This window comes from Orcinus orca, chromosome 7, assembly GCF_937001465.1.
Source record: "Orcinus orca chromosome 7, mOrcOrc1.1, whole genome shotgun sequence".
In the NCBI taxonomy this organism is placed as follows: domain Eukaryota; kingdom Metazoa; phylum Chordata; class Mammalia; order Artiodactyla; family Delphinidae; genus Orcinus; species Orcinus orca.
This window is the reverse complement of record NC_064565.1, coordinates 61,248,132-61,271,917: the sequence shown is the minus strand read 5'-3', so window position 1 is coordinate 61,271,917 and position 23,786 is coordinate 61,248,132. Positions and strand designations below refer to the sequence as shown.

At 41.8% G+C, this 23,786-nt stretch overlaps 1 protein-coding gene across 5 annotated transcripts in view; it reads right to left on the bottom strand.

Moving 5' to 3' along the window:
- The window catches only part of MAP3K20 (mitogen-activated protein kinase kinase kinase 20), a 171,021-nt gene that overhangs the window by 26,301 nt on the left and 120,934 nt on the right, over positions 1-23,786 (bottom strand). For 3 of the 5 annotated variants that reach the window (XM_049712254.1, XM_004267317.3, XM_004267318.4), the window contains exons 11-16: positions 23,476-23,611; positions 11,508-11,552; positions 9,675-9,705; positions 9,438-9,577; positions 5,365-5,427; positions 4,299-4,391 (exon numbers count right to left, since the gene is read on the bottom strand). In XM_049712254.1, the coding sequence (XP_049568211.1) occupies positions 4,299-4,391; positions 5,365-5,427; positions 9,438-9,577; positions 9,675-9,705; positions 11,508-11,552; positions 23,476-23,611 (508 nt within the window). Of the gene's footprint in view, positions 1-4,298; positions 4,392-5,364; positions 5,428-9,437; positions 9,578-9,674; positions 9,706-11,507; positions 11,553-14,132; positions 19,692-23,475; positions 23,612-23,786 lie in introns of those variants that run through there. The other 2 variants (XM_049712255.1, XM_004267319.4) reach the window with 1 other exon arrangement.

The following is a 23,786-nucleotide window of genomic DNA, read 5'->3' as shown; positions in this document are numbered from 1 at the left end:
CTCAGGTTTGGAGAGAACTTCCAAAACCCCAGTGTTCTCGTGTAACTTATTCTAGTCATGGAGACGGGGGAAAGGCTTCATCTTTTCTGTGAAGATGGGCTTATGGGAACTCAGTTAATTGGGATTTTGAGGATGACCTTTTTTCTTGGGTTCTACCTTGAAGGGTCAAGGTAACAAGGTTTTCATGTGGGGAATTTAAATTTAAAGCACATTTGTGAGAAGATATTTCAAAATGTTAGGTTATAGTCTGACATAATTGGGTAGTTTAGACCTGGACAATAATTTACTCTAGGATTATTTTGTGGAAGTTTCCAGATGGCTTAAATATCTTGGGCCAGGTATTAGAGCTTAGCACATGTTTAATATACAGGTGATGATGAAGATGTAATTTCTGGTCTCAGCTCCGTCCTCTTACCCTAGGCTGGTAACACGCTTTCTCTAATCAAGGATGACAATACCATGTGCCTTATGTATCTCACAGAAATGCCAAGGGGGATAAATGAGATGACATGATGAAATAACTTGAGCTCTTCAGAAAGAAGGACTCTCTAAGCATAAGTTTTAAAACATTATATTCAGAAAATTATTTGCAAACGACCATGAGCCTCTTCGAGCTCATATTCTAAACTCATCCCTTCCAAAAAAAGCTTTCCCTGGGAATTCCCTGGTGGTCAGGACTCTGCACTTTCACTGCTGAGGGCCCAGGTTCAATCCCTGGTTGGCGAACTAAGATCCTGCGAGCCGCACGGCGTGGCCAAAAACTTTTTAAAAATTTAAAAGAAAGGAAAAAAAGCTTTTCCTGATTAACTTCACCCATTCCCGTCACTTCTTTATTCTTTTAGCACCTTGGTGTTACATCCGCATTGTATATTTCACTCTATCTCTCTTTTTTTTTTTGCGGTACGCGGGCCTCTCACTGCTGTGGTCTCTCCCGTTGCAGAGCACAGGCTCCGGACGCGCAGGCCCAGCGGCCATGGCTCACGGGCCCAGCCGCTCCGCGGCATGTGGGATCTTCCCGGACCGGGGCACGAACCCGCGTCCCCTGCATCAGCAGGCGGACTCTCAACCGCTGCGCCACCAGGGAAGCCCTATATTTCACTTTTGATCTATTGCATTATAATGTCATCTATCCAGCTGCTCACCTTAGAAACTGGGTGCCGTCCTGGCTCCTCTCTATCACCCCAACTCCAGCTAGTGACACAGTCTGATCAGTTCAGTCTGATCAGTTCCGTCTCAGTGTCCCTGGACACAGGGCACTTCCATGGCACTGCATAGCCTCAGCTCCTTGTTCCTTTTCACCTGGTTGTCTGCACTGCCCCACACAGGACTTTATCACTCTATCCCGAGCCCTTTCCAAATCATCCTTCTCTGTGCTTTTGAGAGATCTTTTTAAAACGCAAATAGAATCCTCTCTACTCCCTGCTTAAAACTCTTCAAACTCCTTAGCTCAGCACATAAAACAGTTCTTTTTCTGGTCTCCAGCCACCATTCTGGCCTTAACTCTCCCCACACTATTCCACCTGCTCCATGTTAAAGTCGCCCCAGAGGGAGCGATGCTTGAGTTGAGTTGTGAGGTCCTATAGAAATCAGTCCAAAGAAGAGCTGCCTGTGTTTTCCTGGCTTCTGAGCTTTTGCACATGCTGTTCCTTTTGCCTTCAATGTCTTCTCCCTACCTAATAACTCCTGATGGTTTTCAAATTTTAGTTCAAGTATCACCTCTACCAAGAAGATGTCAAGATCCTCTTATGACCCCTTTCTACATCACTTTAGTGCTCATCCACTGTGCTTTCATTGAATGATGTGCATGATGTTGTAAAAAATGCATCGTTCTGTATTAAAACCATTCACTGATCTTGTCTACTTCTTCCCATAAACTGTGGGTTCCTTGCAAGGCAGTACTATACTTTTTTACTTTGCATTCTGAGCATCTAGCATTGAGCCAGACACACGGTACGTCCTCAGTAAATTTCTGCTGAGTGAATGGATGAAATTATTACTCTGCATGGGTGACCAAGGATCAGCAGACAATCGAAAGTTGCAGTGACTTTAGGCCTTGTGGATAACCAATGACTCAAGAAGTCTATACCATCATGGTCAAAACCAGACCACTATATTTGGTCTCCAATATCATCTATAGCTTCTGATCTTTACTACCTGTATATATATTTCAGTTTTCCACATTAACAAGTCATTTCTTTGTTAATTGAAAATAATTTTCTTGGTTGAGATTACTCTTGACAAGTCTTTTTCAGGAAAATTCTTCCCTCTTCTTTTACCCCATCCAAGCCATAAAAATGTTTAAACACACTGGGACTTCCCTGGTGGTGCAGTGGTTGAGAATCCGTCTGCCAATGCAGGGGACACGGGGTCGTGCCCTGGTCCGGGAGAATCCCACATGCCGCGGAGCGGCTGGGCCCGTGAGCCATGGCCGCTGAGCCTGTGCATCCGGAATCTGTGCTCCGCAACGGGAGAGGCCGCAACAGTGAGAGGCCCGCATACCACAAAAAAAAAAAAAAAAAAACTTTAAACACAGAGCACTCATAAATAAAGTACCATAGAGTTGAGCATCCCAAAGAAGGCAAATGAAAATGCGCTGTTTATTTACCATCAGATGGACCTGGGGTGCCCACAGCTACAGAATCTCAGGACTGGAAGGGCCCTTGCTTATTGTTGGAGAGGAACTTACTCTCCTGCCCCCCTTTCTGGTAGCTGCTTCTAACAACAGGCATGAATAGACAGTGACCCGTTCACAGAGGGAAAAAGAAAGTGTTCCTATACCAGACACCTAGAGTCAGAGCAGCTTTCACTCAACCAAGTTCTGTGGCCCAAACAAGGGAGGTTAAGATTTCCATTCAGCAAGAGCACCAATATACCTGCAGTGGTGCAGGTAAAACACTCTGTCCAGTGTCTAGAAAGAGCATCTTTTTTTTTTTTTAATAAATTTATTTATTTTATTATTTATTTATTTATCTTGCCTGCGTTGGGTCTTTTGCTGCTGCTCATGGGCTTTCTCTAGTTGCGGTGAGCGGGGGCTACTCTTCGTTGCAGTGCACGGGCTTCTCATTGCGATGGCTTCTCTCGTTGCGGAGCACGGGCTCTAGGCACACGGGCTTCAGTAGTTGTGGCACGCGGGCTCTACAGCACAGGCTCAGTAGTTGTGGCGCACGGGCTTAGATGCTCTGCAGCATGTGGGATCTTCCCGGAGCAGGGCTCGAACCCGTGTCCCCTGCATTGGCAGGCGGATTCTTAACCACTGCACCACCAGGGAAGCCCAAGAAAGAGCATCTTTTGAAGCCCCTGGTAAAACTAACCCCTTGCAACAATTTCCAATCATTCCCAAGTGCTGGTTCCAGGAATGACCTGGGGTAAGCATGGTTTAATTAGTGAGGGCCGGTGGGCCAGCTGAGCCCCACCAGCTCTCCCAGAGCAACGGGCTCATGTTGTGAGGAGTTGTTTTTACAAGGTCTCTTTGCAGCATCAAAGGAAAGGTACCAATAGTGCAGTAGTTAAGAGTTTGGTTCTGGGGTCAGAGAGGCCTGCGTCAGATCCGTCTTCTGCTACTTGCTAGCCATGTAACCCTTGGACAAGTTAATTGGCCTTTCAGAGCCGTAGTCTCCTTATTTGTAAAATGGGGGAAAATAGCACCTACATCTGAGTCCTGTATGCCTGGAACACGAGTGGTCAATTAATAGACGTGATCACTATTACTGGCTATTCATAGTAATCCAAGTAACAAAAACCTATTATGATTCCAATTCATATGACACCTAGCCCACGTAATTAGCCCAGACTCTAAACATAACATAAAGTAGCAGCCTGACTGAATGAGATTTGGTCAAATGTCCTGCCACCCCATTTAGCGTTGATAATCTAGGTTTCCATTTTGCCTACAGTTCCATTCTTGCTGTTGTTCTACTCTCGATATTATAAAAGTGATTCCCCTTAAAAAACAAAGAAACTGGAATCAGGAAGCTGTGATGCCAAGAAGCATAAACAATTACTCTAGTGTCTGTGCCCCCGACCTTGACACTGCCCACTGCCCACCATGGTTTGCAGTACGTTTCCTTGAGGGTTTGGGTGGCCTCACACAGGGCTCTTCAGCTGAATGAGAACGATTCCTAGATTGGCTTACAGAGGCAGCTGGCAGCCTTTCAATTAAATTCTATTTTATAAAGTCTATAAATTTACTCAGAATCATGTTACCAGCTGGTAGGGGGTATATAAAACCACACAGTTCCAGGAGAGAAAAAGAGTAAATTAGACTGAAATTGATCCAAAGGATTTAAAATATGATTTACCTGTAGGCCAGTCCCTGGTTTCAAGTGAAAACCAAAAACAAGTTCAAGGTTCACTATTTTTTCCTCATTTTCTTCAGGTTCACCTACTGAGTCCTGAAACAGAAAACTAAGCACTGTTTATACTACATAGTGTTTTTACTTTTACTTCTCATGTAAAGGAGATGATTTCCCAGCACTAGTTTTTCCATTCTAATCTATTGCTTAATTTTTGGTTATTTTGGAATACACTACAAATTCCAATTACTAAAAGCAAGAGAAACGACATATTAAGCCTTTGAGAACTTTGCCCAATGATTTGTCTCATGCACTGCAAACTGAATGACACCATCTTACATTTTTCACAATGCATCTTGCATTGTGCAATTTTACCCCAGAAATGCACTTCGTCCCTGGAGATGCACAGAGACTTCACCTTGAGAGTTTCACAACACTCAAGATATTTACACCCTAATCCCAAAGAAGAATTATGCAGTTCCTAGAGCATCTGTGGATAGAGGGCCAAGCAGAGGAACAAATGAATCTTCGTGGGCTTAGAGATGGAAAACCAGAGTCGTTGGTGAATGAGCAGAGTTCTGTATATTGTTTGCAAGTATCTACTAATTTTATAACAAACTATGCTGTATACCTTTAGGCTATATTCAAAATAATATGTTAAATATACTAATATGTTATTCAAACAGTAAAACTTCTACCCCTCAATGCAAGTGGCAATCCAGAGCTTAGCGTGTGAATTCCTTCAGCGGCTTCCATGTCGGACAAAGGTCTCCCGAGCCAGGTGGGAGGCCAGAGGTCCTCACCTACAATGTTAGCACTTATATCCCCTAGCCACTGAGGTGACATGTGTTGTTCTTATCATGACTGGATTGTTAATATTTCAACTTGCAGGGAACAAGGTTGTTCCATTTATGCACATCCTCAGCTTCACTCAAAGGGCCTTTTGTTGGACAGAGATGATTAAATTTCACTTCAAACAACGGTTTCCGACATTGGCAAATTTAGGTGTGGATGTGGCTGGTACATATGTCAATAAAAGTAGCATATTCTCAGTAAGAAAAACCTTCCTTACCTTAATGAGTGGTGGGAAGTGAAACAAGTTTAGGTAATCGTGGGTTAACTTCTCAATGGCTGACTGTAAAAAAAAACACAAGAAACCCACATGACTTTATTAATGATCCGATAATGCCAAGAAAGGATTAAAATTATTGTGCACATATAAAGGCATTCTTTATTTACGTAGTTCACAAAATACCTTGGGGATGTTAATATCCAACATCTATTGAGAATAAACCTGGTTGTTCAAAGTATTATAGGTAGTTTATAATTATTTAATGGAACAGGAAGATATTTTAAAGATGTTTAATCTCAGAGGAAAAAATAAATAAAACCGTTCTTCAAATACCGGTAGAGTAGAGTAGTGATAAGTTAATATTCTACTGTACAGAATGCAGTTGTCACCCCGAGTAATTGTGGGAAAAACAACAAAGAACATGAATATATCACCAGAGGCTCTCATTAGGGCTGAAATCTCACTAAAGGGTTTACTGCATTGAAAGGGCTTTTCTGTGGGTTTGTGTCCAAAGCTCCCTCTGCCAGTGGAGGACAAAGGACTCTCAAAGGAAAGGAGGACAATTTAAATTATGATTCTTGTTTATACTCATCAGGTATAATCCAGCTTTTCTGTGAACTGAGCATATCACATAGAGAGTAAAAAAGTACCGATGTAAGAAAAATTAGATGCATTTTTAAAAAAGTGAAATGAGGGCTTCCCTGGTGGCGCAGTGGTTGAGAGTCGCCTGCCGACGCAGGGGACACGGGTTCGTGCCCCGGTCTGGGAGGATCCCGCGTGCCGTGGAGCGGCTGGGCCCATGAGCCATGGCCGCTGAGCCTGCGCGTCTGGAGCCTGTGCTCCGCAACGGGAGAGGCCACAACAGTGAGAGGCCCGCGTACCGCAAAAACAAAACAAAACAAAACAAAACAAAAAGTGAAATGAAAGCTGTTGACACATCATCCAATAATGAGCACTTATTGGATGTTAGGCTCTATTCCTTCTTCAAGGCTCCTCCACAGAGGGCTTCCAGGCTCAGGTGAGGAGGACGCCAAGACAGGCTGAAAGGAACAACCAAGTAGCAAAGGGCAGGTGGACAGACCGTCCACTTTGCGGTTGTATAATCGACCATCTGTAGGCTGAGAGACTCACTCGTTGGGAAGGTGTACAACAATGCCCTGCCTTCCTCAGTGAGACCGCAGAGAATGGAGGGCACTTTCTCACCCTCTGGATGGGTGTGTGTGTGTGCGTGGGAAGCACTGTCACAAGGACCAAGCGGGCTCTTCCAGTCTGGAGGTCCCCTTGCAGCGTCCCATCCCGAATGGCCCAGCTTGAAGGATTCTTTATCCTCGCTGCCCTGAGAGTATATGCAGAATGCTCCCAGACCTCCCATGGAAAGGTCCGTTTCCACGACCCTTTCCCCTTACTCTTTCCCTCTCATGTAAGCTTATTTGTCAGAAGTACCCAGGACCCAGCTGAGTTTAAGAGAGTGTCACCTGTGGGCCAAGCCCCCCACCCCTGCCCACCCCTGGGGCCGCCACTGTAATAGGGTCCTGGCTTTGGCAGAGGTGTAGGGCCCGCACGTCTGACTTTTGAGACCCACCCCCCCAGGGACTGACTGTCTTTCTGTGCACACACAGACTCTTCCAGGAGGGAGTCTGCGGTCCCCGCAGATGCTGGCTACGCCCCTCCTTTGGAGCTCAGGACAGACACTCCGCTCCCAAATGCCAAGACTCTGAATTAAGAGAAGTTGTATATACACGTTTTCTCTCTTTTCTGGGATGTAAATTCCTTAAGGGCAGGATTCTTTGTTTCTTCACAGGCCCAGGACTGTGATCAGTAGGCATCCACTGGATTTGCTGAACCATAATCCGTAAGTTTGGACATCGCTTGCTCTAACGATACCAACCAGCACAGAGGGGCACTTAGACTGTCCTAGGCTGGGTCTGGGAATATTTAAATCACAGAGGCTGTTGAGGAGCTATCACAACTCGCCACCCCTTTTCCTCCTGACTGTTCCTTAAGGAACGAGTCCTATTTCAAAGGCAGGAGAGGGGAAGGGGAGTTGGGAGCATCTTTTTGGCATCTGCTAAATGGGACAAGATTGATCAAATCTCTCTCTTTGAACCCTGAAACTTCTCTGTACCAGAGAGAAGAATTTTTCCTACTGTAGCCCATCTAAGCCAGCGTTGCTTTTCAGGACGGATTTGCCCACAGCTGGAGGTTGAGATTAAATTATTTACCATCATTTAAGATGTATGTTTATGCATGAGGTTTCCTGCCCATCTTGTGAGAGGGAGCAGGTGGTAGGTTAAGGCTAAGCCATCATCTGAAGGGTGCTGAGGGGCTGTAAGGATGTTCCTTATGTGGCTTCAGGGCCCATAGGACAGAAGTGGATGTGTTCTCCTTGGACCTCAGGGAGGATTTCCCTGAAAAAGCCTGGTATCAGTAGCTCCAACTGAGGCAAAGGGGAAAGTTGTTGGCAAGTTGGTAGAGCCTTTGTCAAGATGTGGATTTGGATAAGAAGTTGCTTTTTCTACATTTCCTTCCCTTTAAAAAAAATATTTATTTTATTTATCTATTTATTTTCGCCATGTGGGGTCTTAGTTGCGGCCTGTGGACTCATAGTTGGTGGCATGCATGTGGGGTCTAGTTCCCCGACCAGGGATCGAACCCGGGCCCCCTGCATGGGGAGCGCAGAATCTTACCCACTGGACCCACCAGTGAAGTCCCTACATTTCCTTCTTTATTCTATTTCTCTTCTTTCTAACCTGTGTCCACCCTTCCATCTACCCACACTGGGGTTGAGGAGGTTTGGGGCGTAAACTCGATTTCATTGTAAGATCTCTCTTGAAACAGACCTCTGAATAATAACAAGGTGCACACAGATGCCAGCAAGTGTTATTTGGTTTGAGTAACTAAAAAGCAAAACAAAACAAAGAAACAAAAAAACAGAACTGGTTGCTAAACTACAAAAAAAGCAACAACAACAAAAACAGAGGTTTAGCTTTGAAAGTGTTTAAGGGACTTCCCTGGTGGTGCAGTGATTAAGAATCTGCTTCCCAATGCAAGGGAGATGGGTTCGAGCCCTGGTCTGGGAAGATCCCACATGCCGCAGAGCAACTAAGCCCGTGTGCCACAACAACTGAGCCCATGTGCCACAACTACTGAAGCCCGTGTGCCTAGAGCCCGTGCTCCACAACAAGAGAAGCCACTGTAATGAGAAGCCCGTGCACCTCAAGGAAGAGTAGCCGCCGCTGGCCGCAACTAGAGAAAGCCTGCGCACAGCAACGAAGATACAACACAGCCAAATAAATAAATAAATAAATAGATTTATTAAGGAAAAAAAGAAAGGAAAGCTTTCAAGACTGAAGTTCTGGGGGGAAATGTTAGGATTTCCTGAGAAAATGAGGGATAAGAGTACACATAAGGTGGTGTCTGTTCTGGGTAAAATTTGGAAGATTGCAGACTTCACTCAGTCTGTGGACACGTTCTGGCATCGTTAGGGGTCCCTAATGGATATCCGGCCTCTCTGGCCTCAAAGCAAGTTGCCTCCTGCTATTGCCGGGTGGGCTGGCAGCTCTGCAGGCGCACACGGCTTTAGTGCCGCACGACGCTTCTTCCCACGCTGAGGCCCCTCCACAGGTAGAGCCCTGCCGCCAAAACACCTCCTCCCCACACCCTTCACCCACTTACACCTCCTGGCCCTTCAGCTCTCAACTCCGTAACTTCTGCACAGAAGCGTCCCCTCAGCCCAACCTCAGCTCTCCTTTGTGGTACTTCTTACAACTGCCATGTTACCATTTTTGCATGATTAATGACTGTCTTCTCCACTAGACTAGAGACTTCCTGAGGGCACGGGGGTTCTATGCAGGTGTATCCATGTGACTTCTGCTGGACCAGGTATTAACCCTCTGTTCTGGGATTATGAAGAGGGAGTAGAGGTCCCATGGGGGCAGCATCTAACGATCAGCTGGTATGAAGTATTTCCACACTGTGACCACCAGCTCAGCCTCTAACGTGACACACGACCTACTCCACAGTAGGAGCTCAATAAAGGTTTGCTGACTGAATGTTCTCCCTTTCTGAGGTACCTTTAAATGGATGATATGCCCCTTGGAGACGATGCCCATGTCTTTCAAGTCTTCTTCCTCGAGAAGAAGCAGTCGCTTTCCTGTAATGTTGTTTTCCTTAAACAAGTTCGCATATAGGCTCATCTCCTCTGAAGTGTCACCTGAAGGGAGTGATTAGAAGACAGAATAAAATTAGACTCAATCACATCCCAAGCAAAGTTAACTCCATGAATTAAGAAGGTAAGTTTTTCCACTTGCCTTTTCTGACGAGCTGCTGAACCCAAAAATACTGTGGAAGAGAGGACATACATGGTTTTGAAGATTCATTCATGGTCAGTGGCCAGACTTAACAGTAAAACACATAGTTTTTCAATGGATTAAAATACCTTTAATTCTTGCTAAACCACAAAGGGAAAACAGAAGACTTTCTCTGTACTGTTTTAAAACTTCAAGGTTTCAAATTGGAGACATCCTCCCTTTGGGGGTCTTGGACCCTTGAAGGACCATTGGTTTTCCTCCTTATTTGAAAGATATTTAAAAATCCTTTCAAGAAGATTCTTACTTATAATGCTTTTTCCATTCATGTGCCAGTGGTCCCCTGGGTTGTTGAAGGGCACTGGTTTACCCAGGAATTGTCTGAGTGAAAGGGACCACATGGCAGTGGACAGAAAGATGGATAAAATACGTCCTCTGTTCTAGGCCTGGTCATGAAGTAGCTTTGTGGCCCGAGACAAGTTCAAGTGTGGAGCTTCCTACACAGAATGAGGTTGGACCCAGCAACCTCAGTCCTTGAATTTCCCTTGGCGTGTGTTTACCGTAGCCTCTCATGCTATCCAGGTGAAGGGAGACAGAATGGGGGGCCACACCCAGGCCCACCCATTCTCTAGGGAGCCCTTGACCCTGGAATTTTATTTAAATGGTTTGAAAACCACTCAACCTCAGAGCAAAGACTAAAAATAGCTTTTAGAGCTCAGTGCCTTTTAAAACATTTCTTCTCAAATGAGAAGGGCCAACTTTGCAGCTGGGGATAAAGGGGTTCTATGGAGGCCTGTGAAGAGGCGAGCCTAAGTCCTCTGTCCTTGTTAAGCAGGGCTGGCAGGAAAGTTAGAATCACCAGGACTCAGGGAATGGGAAATAGAGGCAACTGGTGCTAGCGTACTTCCCCTGCAGAAGCCACAGAGATGAGCTTATCTGAAAGCAGGATTACTTCACCAGAAGACCAAGGGCTTGGGAGGATGTGCCCTGGCCCAGAAACCAGTTGAGTCTGGTAAACCTTCCAGAGACCTTCCCAAGAGTTTCTAATAATGAGTTTGACTTTGGGGTACCTAGTCTATTTCCTGGGGTGTGGGCCTGCTGAGGCTGGCATACAAACTTTTATTTTTTCCTCTTTCATTTAATGAAACCTTGAACTTATAAAATGGACCTGGACAGGCAAAAACCCCTGAGGTCTCTGACCAAGAATTCTCAGACCTGTTTTTCACTTAAGGAAACAGATACAGAGATATAACAGGCTAAGCAGGATTGTTCCTCAGGGTCTCTACCCAGACTGTAGGGTGTGGGATTTCCTTTGGACTTAACTAGTCTGTTCACATCCTCCCCCAAACATGGGGCTTCTCCGGCTCCCGCTTCAGAGAATGTCTGGGAGCTTGGGTCTATTCCTTCTTGGGAAGGTCAGAGTAAAGACGGTAAAATGAACAGGGCTAAGGCACTGCCTCTACCAGTTCTTTCCCCACCATGGTTCAAGTCCATCCCTGGTCTTTTGGGAAAACTTAAGATCAATCTTTTTCCAAGTATGTTCATTTAGTACCCTGGATCCCCCCTTTAACTGGTATTCATTACTGTATCCTGGTATACCTTTCAGAGCAAAGAGGGAGGTGGAATCCTCTTGTAAGATTTGAAGAGATACTTGCTTTGCTTGAGGCCTTATTTTAAATCATTACTGCATTAAAAATAGAAAGACATGGAATTTGTCAACTTCTCCTACTTAACACTTTCCTAAGGCCCAAACCCCTCTCCCTGTATTTTTAACTTGTGGACAAATTTATGAACTACCTGCCCAGGTTAAACGAGGCATTAAAAGAAGCTGCTTACCACGTCCTCTTCTGTCCACGCACCAATCTCAAAGGAAGGCAGCAGCTGCATGGGAAATATGAATGAAATGGAAAAAAAGAAGGAATATTATCACTGTCTTTTTGGTTTAACCCCACACTTTTCAGTATTTTAGCTCTGGGCAGCTAAAACCAAGCAGCTCTGGCTTGGTTCCTCCTGCAGGTGGCATTGAATGGAAACCAGTTTTCCCAACCATTAAGGAATTTCTCAGGGTTCCAAAGATGTTGCCCACAGAAGCCAAACCACCTCTCAGTAACAATTCATTGTGCTTGGTGAGCCGTGACAATGGGACTCTGCACATCTTGGGATTTTCCACTCTTTGTACTTGGCACACTGAGAGTAGTTTTACCTCCCATGAGAAGGCTTTGGCAGTCAAGGAATTTCTGACGTTTGTCAGATACCAGAGCCGTCTTCGGAATTCTCAGTCAACACGAAGATCGTTTGATCATTAATGAAAATTCCAAAGCAACCACTTGGTAACCAGATGTTTTACATGCTTATTTTTAGAGGGGAATTTCTAAGTGTTTAAATGTCTCAGTTGCACTATATTTTTAAAACAAAATATTAGAAGGACACGTAAAATTGGAGCCGTCCTAAGGAATCCAGGTTGCAGAGTTGCTCTAACTAAAACTAAACTAAACTAACCTCCCTCCCTGGCAAGTATACAAACATGAATGACAACTTTGCAAGAGGACTCCTGCCTGCCCATTTTCAGAGCCAAAGGACTACTCGCTTCAATATATGCTCCATGGCCACAGACTAAATAAATACCTACGTAACGGGAAGAAAATCTGTGTCTTGTGACTTGAATTAGTTTGCTATAGCCATTAGTTTTAACCAGCTTAACTTGCCAACATGGTTGGATTGCTCATGAGGCAACATGGCAAAGTGTCTTTCAACACGTGTTACAAATAGTATTTTTTGTGCGAGTTGAAAAAAAAAGAAGTTGGATTTGGTTACTTTTACCATTAGTGTAAACATCAGAGGGTGGTGAGTTAATCCTTCTAATCTGCAGGTATTTTAAATTCACATGCTCAAAACCTTGCTAGGAAAGGCATGCCCCTGCCTTCAAGGAGCTTTTAATTTAAGGGGGGGTAAAGTAGGTATGGACTATACCTTGGGAGCAGTTCAAGGCCACCTTCATTTTAGTTTCCTCAGTGCCCATCAGAGTGCCTGGCACACAACACCTGGTAAATTTTTGTTGAACAGTTTGTTGAATGAGTAAAACTGAAGGGTGCATTTACTATGATGCTAAATTCTCTGGTATAGAGTTCAATGTCTATGGCTATACCACGGAAAAGGGAGGGTTTCATAGACTACCATGGGGGATGGAAGGCATAGTGGCTTGAGCTGGCACAGCAGGGCTAGAAGAGAGGTGACTCCTGGTGAGAAGCAACAAGGCAAGACACTGGCAGTGGTGGAGGCGGGACAGGAAGGAAGGATGGGCACGGCACGTTTGTTCAACGGGAGCTCCAGATACAGTGTGCGCATGTCCAAGGATCAAGGGGAACTGCAGCCAACTCTAGGGGGCCAGGCAGATTTATTTAAAAAACCCACTGGTTACAATAAATCTGAATGCATAGAGTTTGAGACATACAGATAAGTTGCAAGGGTATAAATCGCTACCACTCTATATGTACCCCGCTACCCTCATGTGCTCCGATTCCCACAGGACTGCCCCTTCCCTCCTCTGAAATACCTGGTGTTTGTAGTCACATGCACTCACCTGCTTTAATAATGCAGAAATGAAAGTGACTTGAGAAACAGGATCTAAAACTGAACTTGATCAAAGAAAATACATGACAAGTTTTATTTCTTCACGGGGCAGCTGGATACAGCTGCAGAAGCGTCATTTGCTTTTCCCATCACAGAATCAAATGTGAAATAAGGAACTTGTTTGATTAGTTTAAGAAACAACAGACTGCTTTACTTTACAGAGCCGTTTAGGGCTGCATCAAGGCTGGCTTTTAGAAGAAGTGAGGGTGTATGGAATGTTTTGATTTGTATATAATTCCCAAATGTTGTGCTGAACAAAATTGATAAGTATTTCTTGAATAAAGGTTGTAAAGGAAACAACTAATCAAAAGCAACATCTTTGGTTTTCATGTCTGAAGGAGAGGAGAAGAGTTGACTTGTGCTCTGAGGGTGGCTCACCAAGATGACGCCAAGGGAAAGGCGCTGGATTCAGTGTGAGACTTGCTCCGGCAGGATTCTTGCATGCTGCTGGCAAAGATTAGTGAGAGGAAGGCTGGAGCCAGGCATGCTTCAAGACGGTTTGAATTTGGCAGAACAGGGGAGAAGAGTTAATATCTCCAGCCACAGAGTGGCTTCCTATTTCCTCTGTCTGCTGGACCTTGTTAACATTATCAGTGTATCTGCTATAGGGTGAGTTCTAAGCTTTTCTGTCTCTCTTTGGGGATTAAAAAAAAAAAAAAAATCCACCTTGTGACTGCCCCATCACTTTACAAATTCATTATTTACACTCCAGTTGATTTCAGGAGAGAAGCTCACACTCATGGTCATGCGTGTGATAATGATTCCTTCAAAGGTTGTTGGGAATCCAATCTAACAAAGCTCTGATATACACAATAACACATAACAAAGGGATTTACTGTCAAAACGTTTATTGCAAAATGGAGTCTTAAAACAAAGGAAAGCAAAGAAAGTTCACATCAAAATGAAATGTATGACACCAACTTGGATTTCTGAATACACTGTGGACTTTGTGTTGGAATATCAAATTCCAACAATGAAGTCAATAACTGAGTAGTCTTACCACACAAGAATAAAATTTAATCTTCCATACAAACATGATACACGATTTTGGCATAGGACTTGCTCAGAATAACATTGTGATAGAATAATTGAGAAAAACGTTTTGTTAAAAAAAAAAACCAATAAGGTGATAATGCCATCTATTCAAAGCTCACACTCAAAGAATATAAATATTTTCTATCATTTAGTACAAAAAGTTTAAAACAGTGCAAAAGCAATATGTGCAGTGTATTGTATCTGACATTAAAAGGTCTATTATTCTGCACACAATATAAAATAGTTAATGTACGTGCCTGAAACTCTAGCTCTGAAGTAAATAATCACATGCCAGAAAGCTCCTCACAGGCGATAGAGTGCAAACTAAGCTGGAGTCTGAGGAAACATAGCTAGTCCTCCAGATGGCCTGGTAGACGCTCATTTCTCATCAGAGAGGCTGCATCTACAGCTATCAGGCTATGCTACAATCAAAAGAACAGAACAGATTCTTCTCTCTGGAAATGCTTAACATCTAAACAGGAAAACAGTCTTACCCCAAAGCAGCAAAAGGTACCTGATTATAGAAAAATTATGCTTTATGATGTATGCGGTACAGTAGACTGCTAGTTTCAAAAGGCAGCAACAAGTCTAGTGTATCAAAAAAAAGGATCAAGATTTAACTCAGAGTAAGTTTTAAAATTATCTTTCATGCAATTCTTACCACTCCAATGAAACCTCTGAAAAGCAATGTTGTGTACATCGTAGTGCCATGAGAAATCGTTTTAGATCTCTCCCAAACCTTCCCCCACCCCAATTCCTTGATTTTCATGGGGATCAAGTTTGAATTCCCCAGCTGGTGTTAAAGTCTAACAAATCTACTGCATATTAAAAATCACTGGCTAATAAAAAGAAACGAAATTGAGTTATTTGTAGTGAGGTGGATGGACCTAGAGTGTGTCATACAGAGTGAAGTAAGTCAGAAAGAGAAAAACAAATACCGTATGCTAACACATATATATGAAATCTAAAAGAAAAGGTTCTGAAGAACCTGGGGGCAAGACAGGAATAAAGATGCAGACGTAGAGAACGGACTTGAGGACACAGGGAGGGGGAAGGATAAGCTGGAACAAAGTGAGAGAGTGGCATAGACATATATACACTACCAAATATAAAATAGATAGGTAGTGGGAAGCAGCTGCATAGCACAGGGAGATCAGCTCGGTGCTTTGTGTCCACCTAGAGGGGTAGGAAAGGAAGGGTGGGAGGGAGACAGATGCAAGAGGGAGGGGATATGGGGATATATGTATATGTATAGTAATTCACTTTGTTATACAGCAGAAACTAACACACCACTGTAAAGCAATTATACTCCAATAAAGACGTTAAAACACAAAAACAACAACAACAAAACTGATCTGAAAAGTGAATTAAAAGCTGTATAATTAACATCTTCATTAGAAATTCTGCCTATGGCTGATAAATGTTTCTTTTTAAATTTAATAAGGCTAATAATAGAGTCTAAAGTCTTCTAAATCATCTTCATAGATCAAGGGAAACCACTTTAAGATTCTGTTTATATGATGCAGATTTCAGGGATGTTCAAAACCCTAGAAAGACACTGATTTGGAACAGAAAGTAAAATAGCCAGTGCCCTATAGTAATTACCTATAGCCCAATTTTAGGTTAGAACATTGCAAGCGTATCACTGAGGTTATCAATTCTGCTGTGTCCAAAATCTCTGCAGTTTCCTGATGGCAGAGTATTGAGCTATGACCATCTCTGGAATTTCTGTGAGGAAAATGGCAGCAGTCGAGAGATTAGAGAAATATTACCTGAACGATGGTAAACCTAGGTCTGGGTTATTACCTTTCTCTTTTGGCCTTATTTGGCTGCTTTTATTAATGCACCAAAACCTTATGTATAATCCTAATAGATCTAATTATTATTATACATTTTTATTTAATGTAAATTTTTAAAAATGTCCATCCCATTCATTTCATACGTTCTAAATTTATTTCCAGTTAGTCTCAAATGAGAGACAAGGTTTACACTCTTTTATTTTTTAAGGTTTACACTCTTACATAAGGTGCACAGATCCCAAAATCAGCCCACAGAGATTCCATTATGGGTAAGGCCTTTCCTGACCACACTTTAAAGTCCACAACACTCCGCTATGGGCCTCATCCTTCCCTGCTTTGCTTCCCAGCGTGCACTTATCACATGTTTACTACATGATGCATTTGTTCTGTTTGTTGTCCATCTCCGCTTGCTGGCCTGTAAGCTCCACAAGTGCAGATTTTCATCTAGCTGTTCCCTAGAACGGTACCGGGCGCAAAGGAGGGGCTCAATGAATACTGGTGGGATGGATGACTTTACCTTGGCCTGGGAAGATGTGCAACAACAAGCTGTGAACTACCTGGTCTCTGGCTCTCCTTCAGGTTACATGGCACAGAGCCCCAGGGCATGCTGGGAAGTCAAGAGCTGAAAACCATCCCCTCTGCTCCACTCCAAGATCTTCTGCTTGAGTGGCTCGTCTTGAATCAAAGAGGCCTCCTCCATGTCTGAGTGCAGACAGGATGCCTATTTATGTTTGCACCTGTTTGTCACCAGCAATATACTGTGGTGTGTGTGTATCTGTGTCTATATTTGCATAGACATAGGAAGTGTATCAGATTGGGTATGTGGGGAACCCATCTTCTAGGGGAAACGTTTACCTCTTCTTTCTGTGTTTGCCTGGTCTGTGGGTGATAGCAAGGCCTGCAAACACCTCAGACTAGCTAAACCTTGCCATGTGCATGGTCTTCAAAGGGCAACAGAGTAGATCGGCTCGTGCAGCTTACGTTCCAAAGATGTTCTCTATCTTTCCTGAAAGCTATTCACTTTAACTTTCATCTCATCCTACTCAACAAATATCACTCGAAATTGATAGTTTCGTTTTCCAGGTTACAGAAACCACTTATTTTTCAGTGTCTTTTCACTGGCATAGTTAACAGTAGCTGACATTAACTGACCACTTACCATTGGCCTGGTACTGTGTTAAATGCTTTACATGTATCATCTTATTTAATCCTCACAACAATCCTTTAGGTAAGTACTATTACCATTCTCAAGTTAAAGGTGAGCAGACGTACAAGTTAAATAATTTGCCCAAGACTGCACAGCGATTTTGAATCACGATCTGACTCCAGATCCTTCTATTTATCACTATTCTATACAGACTGGTCTCTACATTTCACACCCAGAACATTTTATTAGTAATTTTTCTCTAAATAAAGCTGGCACAGAGTACTGATCATTTTGTGGTATTTTCCACCCTTAACGGGGATTGGAAGCATGTCATGCTTCAAATTCCAGGAGGCTTTTTATGATCAAATATACTTGGAAATAATATTAGACAATATCTATGATGATATCCTTTCTTAAATCTTCTATGGGCTTCCCTGGTGGCACAGTGGTTAAGAATCCACCTGCTAATGCAGGGGACACAGGTTCGAGTCCTGGTCTGGGAAGATCCCACATGCCGCAGAGCAACTAAGCCCATGTGCTACAACTACTGAGCCCGCGTGCCACAGCTACTGAAACCCGTGTGCCTAGAGCCCGGGCTTCACAATGAGAGAAGCCACTGCAATGAGAAGCCTGCACACCACAACGAAGAGTAGCCCCCGCTTGCCACAACTAGAGAAAGCCCGCGCGCAGCAACGAAGACCCAATGCAGCCAAAAAAAAAAAAAAAAAAAAAAAAATCTTCCATAAAAAGAACCACCCAAAGTACTTTGGTTTAATAGTCAAATGAACGGCACTGCTTTCAAATTTAGACTGAAAAAAAAATCTTTCTTTGTTCTTTTGCCTTTCTGTATGTACATAACTACAAATGTTTTGTAGCTTTTTAATAAAGTATTTTATAGTTTAAACAAGCTTTGACAATTCTGTGATAACATTCTGAGAATATCTCTCTGGCTAGCTAGGTTTTCAGAGCAGCACCTATATTTACTTCTCTTTAACACCAGCATGGCTGAGTCAGGGTTAAAAAAAAGAAATCTGGAAGGCTAGATCTGCTATAAAAAGGACCCTTCATTCTGCACTTTTGCCTAAGTAAGGACAGCTTATCTTTGCTATTCTTTTTATAATATTTAGTTCCGTCTTTAAAATATCTCTACATGTATTTAGAATCCAGGATTCTCATGCCCCTCTGGAAAACAAACACACACGCATACACTCCTGCCCCCGTATTAACGCTCACGCTGCCTGGAAGTGTGATCCCTTACCCTCTCTTTCTCTTTGTATAAAGTATAAGCTAAGCCTTAGATGACAGTGTGCTGTTAAGAAGCTTCTGGGGCGAGCACTGGTATGAAAGTGCCACAACACTGCTGTTTGGTTTCAAGTTAGAGTATTTCTCCTGCAAACGTACTACTGAAAACATCTCTTGGGTTTTACTTTCAGAAGTTGTGCTATTAAGTATTAAAAACCCTCAGCACTTAGGTATTTCTGGAGAAGTATTTGTTAGAACTTCCTTTCGTTTCAATTTTTTTATTGTTAGATTTTGTAGTCACTATCAATTATTTCTGACAGTATAGTGTATTGCCATAAGGGGAAAAAAAACATAGTATGTTACAAGAAAATCAAGTGTCAAAGAAGAATTAGGAGTTAAGAGTGCTTGTTGAAAATGTAAGTTTTTTAAAGCAACTGAATAAATCAAATCAAATCAAACTATAATGTATTCATTTTTAAAAAGCCAGAATGTCATTCGTTAAAAAATGCTATATTACATATAGAATCACAAGTTTCTATAATCAGGCACCACATTTGCTGATTCATTGAATAGACCTTTTTGGCTTAATCCCCTCCCCCCTTTTCTGTAAGCAAAGACAAATCAAAAGTAAAATCGTAAAGAAATGACTGTCATATAAATGTGATTGGCCTAAAAATGCAGTGCTTGGTTTTCTACCTCCTTACTGGTTTTTGTACAGACTGAGATAACAAGTTTCTTTTGTTTTCCCGGACATTTTCAATTTTAATACTTTGCTCTCTGCTTTCATTCACTATTGTTATCCATGTCATTATCTTCCTCATCACCGTCATCATCACCATCATCATCACCTTCTGACAAGTCAAAATCACTGAACCCCAGGGCCATGTTGACCTTCTTCCCCCTTCTCTTAGATGTAGTTTTGGAAGAATTCTGCTTGGCTTGCATGTTTATCTGCATCCCAGAATGCATCACAGCTCCTGCTTTGTTCATTGAGAAGATATCCCCAAAGCCCATCAGCATCATGGCCTGCAGACTTTGGTTCATGCCATGGCCCTCCCCGTTACTTGTTGCTGTGATCTGACATGACATCTCTGCACTGTTTGACTCCTCTGTCTTAGATTCAAAGTAAGACTCCTCAGACATTCTTGCAGCAAGAGGCAAGAGAAGCTATCATGAGGGAAGAAAGGACAGAAGTAAAAAGAGAAATTAGGACCAATTTATATCAAGGAAACAGATACCACAAAATTAGTGGGTGTTGCACAGAAGGTAAATGATTAGTGAAATAAATGAATGTAAGGGATTATTTGAGAATTTATTTAATGGCAGGTTTGGCTCCAGCGTGTTTACCATAATTTATAAATGACAGAGTAAATCACAACCAAAGGTTTGCAAAGCACCCCAGCAAGCCGAATTTCAAAGAGGAAGGAAGTTGTAAGTTTTAAGCCCTCATTTTCCTTAAAACAAAGTAGTTTTTAGAATTTCTCTCAATTTTTCCCAATTTGACTTTCATATGGAAACATTTAGTTAATTATTATATTAAAAGAGAAATTAAGTAGAGATTAAATCTCGAGTTAAAAAAAATAAACAAGAAACCTTGGACCAAAGAAGAAAAGCTTAGAGGAAGCATAAAAACAGTTTAGCAGTCAATTGGGAGATCTGGGTCATTAGCTACCTTTTTAGCTAGATTAAGTATCTATAAACTAATAAACAGTCTAGAATTCACTTGTCTCCCTTTATTATTTATTACAGCCAGATATAATTCTTGTTTTCCAATTTATGAAATAATTCACTTGTAAACAAATTCTAGATTGTCTCTAACATTTAAGTTATAAACAAGTATGTAAATACATGGGAAAACTGGGAGGAAAGGAAACTAGTATTAATTTAGATTGTTACCTTTGTCTCTATTCTCTACAAGTTTCCTTCTTTTAGCAGAATTTTTTTCTAGGAATTCTCCTCAGAGCAGATACAGATATTTATTTTCAATCTTACATAATTATTTTAAACAGCCAACCTATTTCCATAAATGTTGCTCATTTCAGGGGTAAAACTGTTAGGATCTCAAAGTGTTACTGCCTCTTCCTTTGAGAAAGAAGCAAATTAAGGCTTCTATTTTGATGCTGTTTAAATAAGGGTAAAAAAGTAATATAACTCTGGGATGACCTTCATATTCTGCATGTAAAGGTACTTTTTTAGGACCAATTTCCTAATTTTTAAATTAAAGTTGGAATCAAGTTTTTTTTTAAAAAACTATCTTAACTCCACTAGGAAAAGACCTCTACAGTTATTAGTTCAATCAGAACTTCATATAATTCAACTAAAAAGCAGAAGTTACATGGAAGAAAGAAATTGATTTAGATCCTTTAACACCAGAAACGGGCTATTACTTTCCTTGCAGTCAAATTTCCCAGCCTCTCAAATTTGTTTTCAATTGTTAGATACTCTCAGGATCTCTTTGCTGCTTATCTATTTTATTATTTCATATATTTCATAATTATTTCACATTATGTTAAGATCTCAAAAAATGCCTCTCAAATAAGCTATTATTTTTAAAAGAAGTAAAATTTCTACATCAAGCTACAACAGTCATTAAAAATAAACATTGTTCATATTTGTGTATGGAAGATTCAGCTTCCCAAATATCTTTAACTAATGTTTTAATTTCAGGAAGGAAAGTAGTGTCCTTCCTTGAAATAAATGCAGTAATACAATTTTTTATGATGTTACTTTAATATTAAACTTTTATAATTAAGATGAGGCTACACAGAGAAAACCTCAACCTCCAGTCGCTTCCTTTTAAAAGAGGTTTATTCTTATCAGTCTCTCAGAAACCTCATTTAAAGTCAACTAGAAACTGATGTGAGGATAAAAGAAAATATCTACTTATAAAATACCTGAGCACAAACCTTTCCTTCAGAAATACCAGCTCTATGAAGAAGAGACATTAAAAGCAAGTACTGTACAGAAAGAAAACTTAGCCTTCATAAGTAAAAAAAAGGAAGAAAATCTCATTGAGATCGTGCTGCATGCTGTCCATTGTTAGATGGTAGCCTTCAGAGCAGTTCCTTTACAGAGAGTTTTCTGCATTTAAAACGCAAGCATACAACCTACTGTGCACTCAGAGTTTTTCATCATTTATTATACAACTGCGTTACTAATAGCAATAATGTGTGCAAGGCAGCCCATAATTTCTTAGCAAAACTAATGCCAGTAAACTAAAGAAAGGTTCTAAAGCATACTTTAATGGGTCCTTTAAAGTTTTTTCTTAAAATGCTACATTTAGAAAGAGTCAAGCCATGCAGTGCTTTATAGCTTAAGATTTCAATGTACTTAAAAAATCCCCACAACTCTCAGACTTCAGAAGATGGCCATATTTTTGCCTCTCATCAGCTCTGGGAGAAGCAGTGTTCCCTTGAAGATCCTTAAGGTAATGCTTTCTGAGTCTGCCTGTTGGTACCAATTCAACCAGAACAGGAAACTTTCCTTAACTTCTTTTTTGAGAACCAAGTTAAAATTCACTGAACTTATAAGTACTGTGGTACTTAAAAGATGTGGTACCCGTGACAGTCTTATGCATAGCAATTCAGTTCTTACTTTGGGATTCCCTGGATAACCAAAGTCATTTTTGAAAAAGTTAAATCTAATGATAAACATTTAACTTCACTGTATTTTCCCTTTTTGGAAATCAGGTTATTTCTCCACATAAATTGGAAAAGGAGGCAAACTATTTTATTCTTTAGACACTGGAAAGTACTTTGCAGTTGGGCACTGGCTGCTAAATGGAGATTAAGACTTTTAAAAATAGGAAAGTTTTTTTTTTTTGCGTACGCGGGCCTCTCACTGTTGTGGCCTCTCCCTTTGCAGAGCACAGGCTCCGGACGCGCAAGCTCAGCGGCCATGGCTCACGGGCCCAGCCGCTCCGCGGCATGTGGGATCTTCCCGGACCGGGGCATGAACCCGTGTCCCCTGCATCGGCAGGCGGACTCTCAACCACTGCGCCACCAGGGAAGCCCAGGAAAGTTTTTTGAAGATCACAAAGTGAAGGGCATTTAAGAATTTTTTTTGGTATAATCGCCATAGCAGCTATCAAAAATGAATTTAAAGTACATAACAAGTGTACTTTTAATCTTATTATTACTTGTGATCTTAAAGTGGACATATATTGCCCATTAAAAACCCTGGAAAAGCCAATGATAAATTTATACTTAATTCCTAAAATAATAAATTATTTAAAATAGGGAAGAATGCTGAAATTTGACTAGATTTTAATATATCATGTTAATATATAAGCTCATGGTAAGTATATAAATAGCAAAATCCTTACAAAGAATTTTTATCTTAGTCCAAATACAGGACTTGGAAAAAAAAACCAGTATATTTTTTGGTGGAGTAAATACTGGAAGCTTGTCCTGAGAGAAGTCTTTTTCCAATCTTTTGCTGCCCATGATCGTGACCCTAAATTGAGCAAGGAATATTAATTCTCGTCATTTATAGGTCATTAAGTTAGCTCTCTTTTAGAAGGAAAACTCGGTGAAGTTCTGACACATCAACGACTTTCTCAGACAGCTAGCTGCCTTGGTATAACATTTATTAATTACCGGCGGACTCTAAAGAGTTAATCAGCCTCGAGGCACAGGCTCTGGGGATCTAGCAGATGGTGTGAAAATACACTGAATTTTATTTTTGTAATTCTAATACACAAACACACTGACAGAATAACAGTTCTCGGAGAAAGAGCCAGAAATAGGCTAAGCTTTCCTTCTAAATTTCTGGCATTTTGTTAATTGAAAAGAGATAGGAGCGCTACGGGAGTGTAAATGTGGATCCTTTAACGTAGAGGCACGAGGCAGGAAGTGAGGAGGCAGCAGGGGAGGGGGGGAGGGGTGCCATGCTGCCATGCTCAGCCAGCCTCCTAAGTACGGGATCCGTGAACCCTGCAGGGAACACTCACCGGGGTGTTGGACTGTTCCGTCAGCTTTTGCTCCCACATCTTTAGCCGTCTTTCTCGTTCTTTGAGCTCCTGCTCTTTAAAGCTGAGGTCACGTTCTAGTTTCTTCAGCCTCTCAAGAGTTGCTTCAATTTCACACCTGCACAGGGATATAACTGGTTTAAGTCGCAACTTTGCTGAAGAGGTGTTACATGCTGAGGGGTCCATCACAATGCTTAATCAAAGGAAAAGGCTAAACCTGTGCTTTGAAACCAAACAGTAAATGAGCAGAGAATAGGAAATCTTTCATATCCTTCAAAATCAACAGGTAGTTT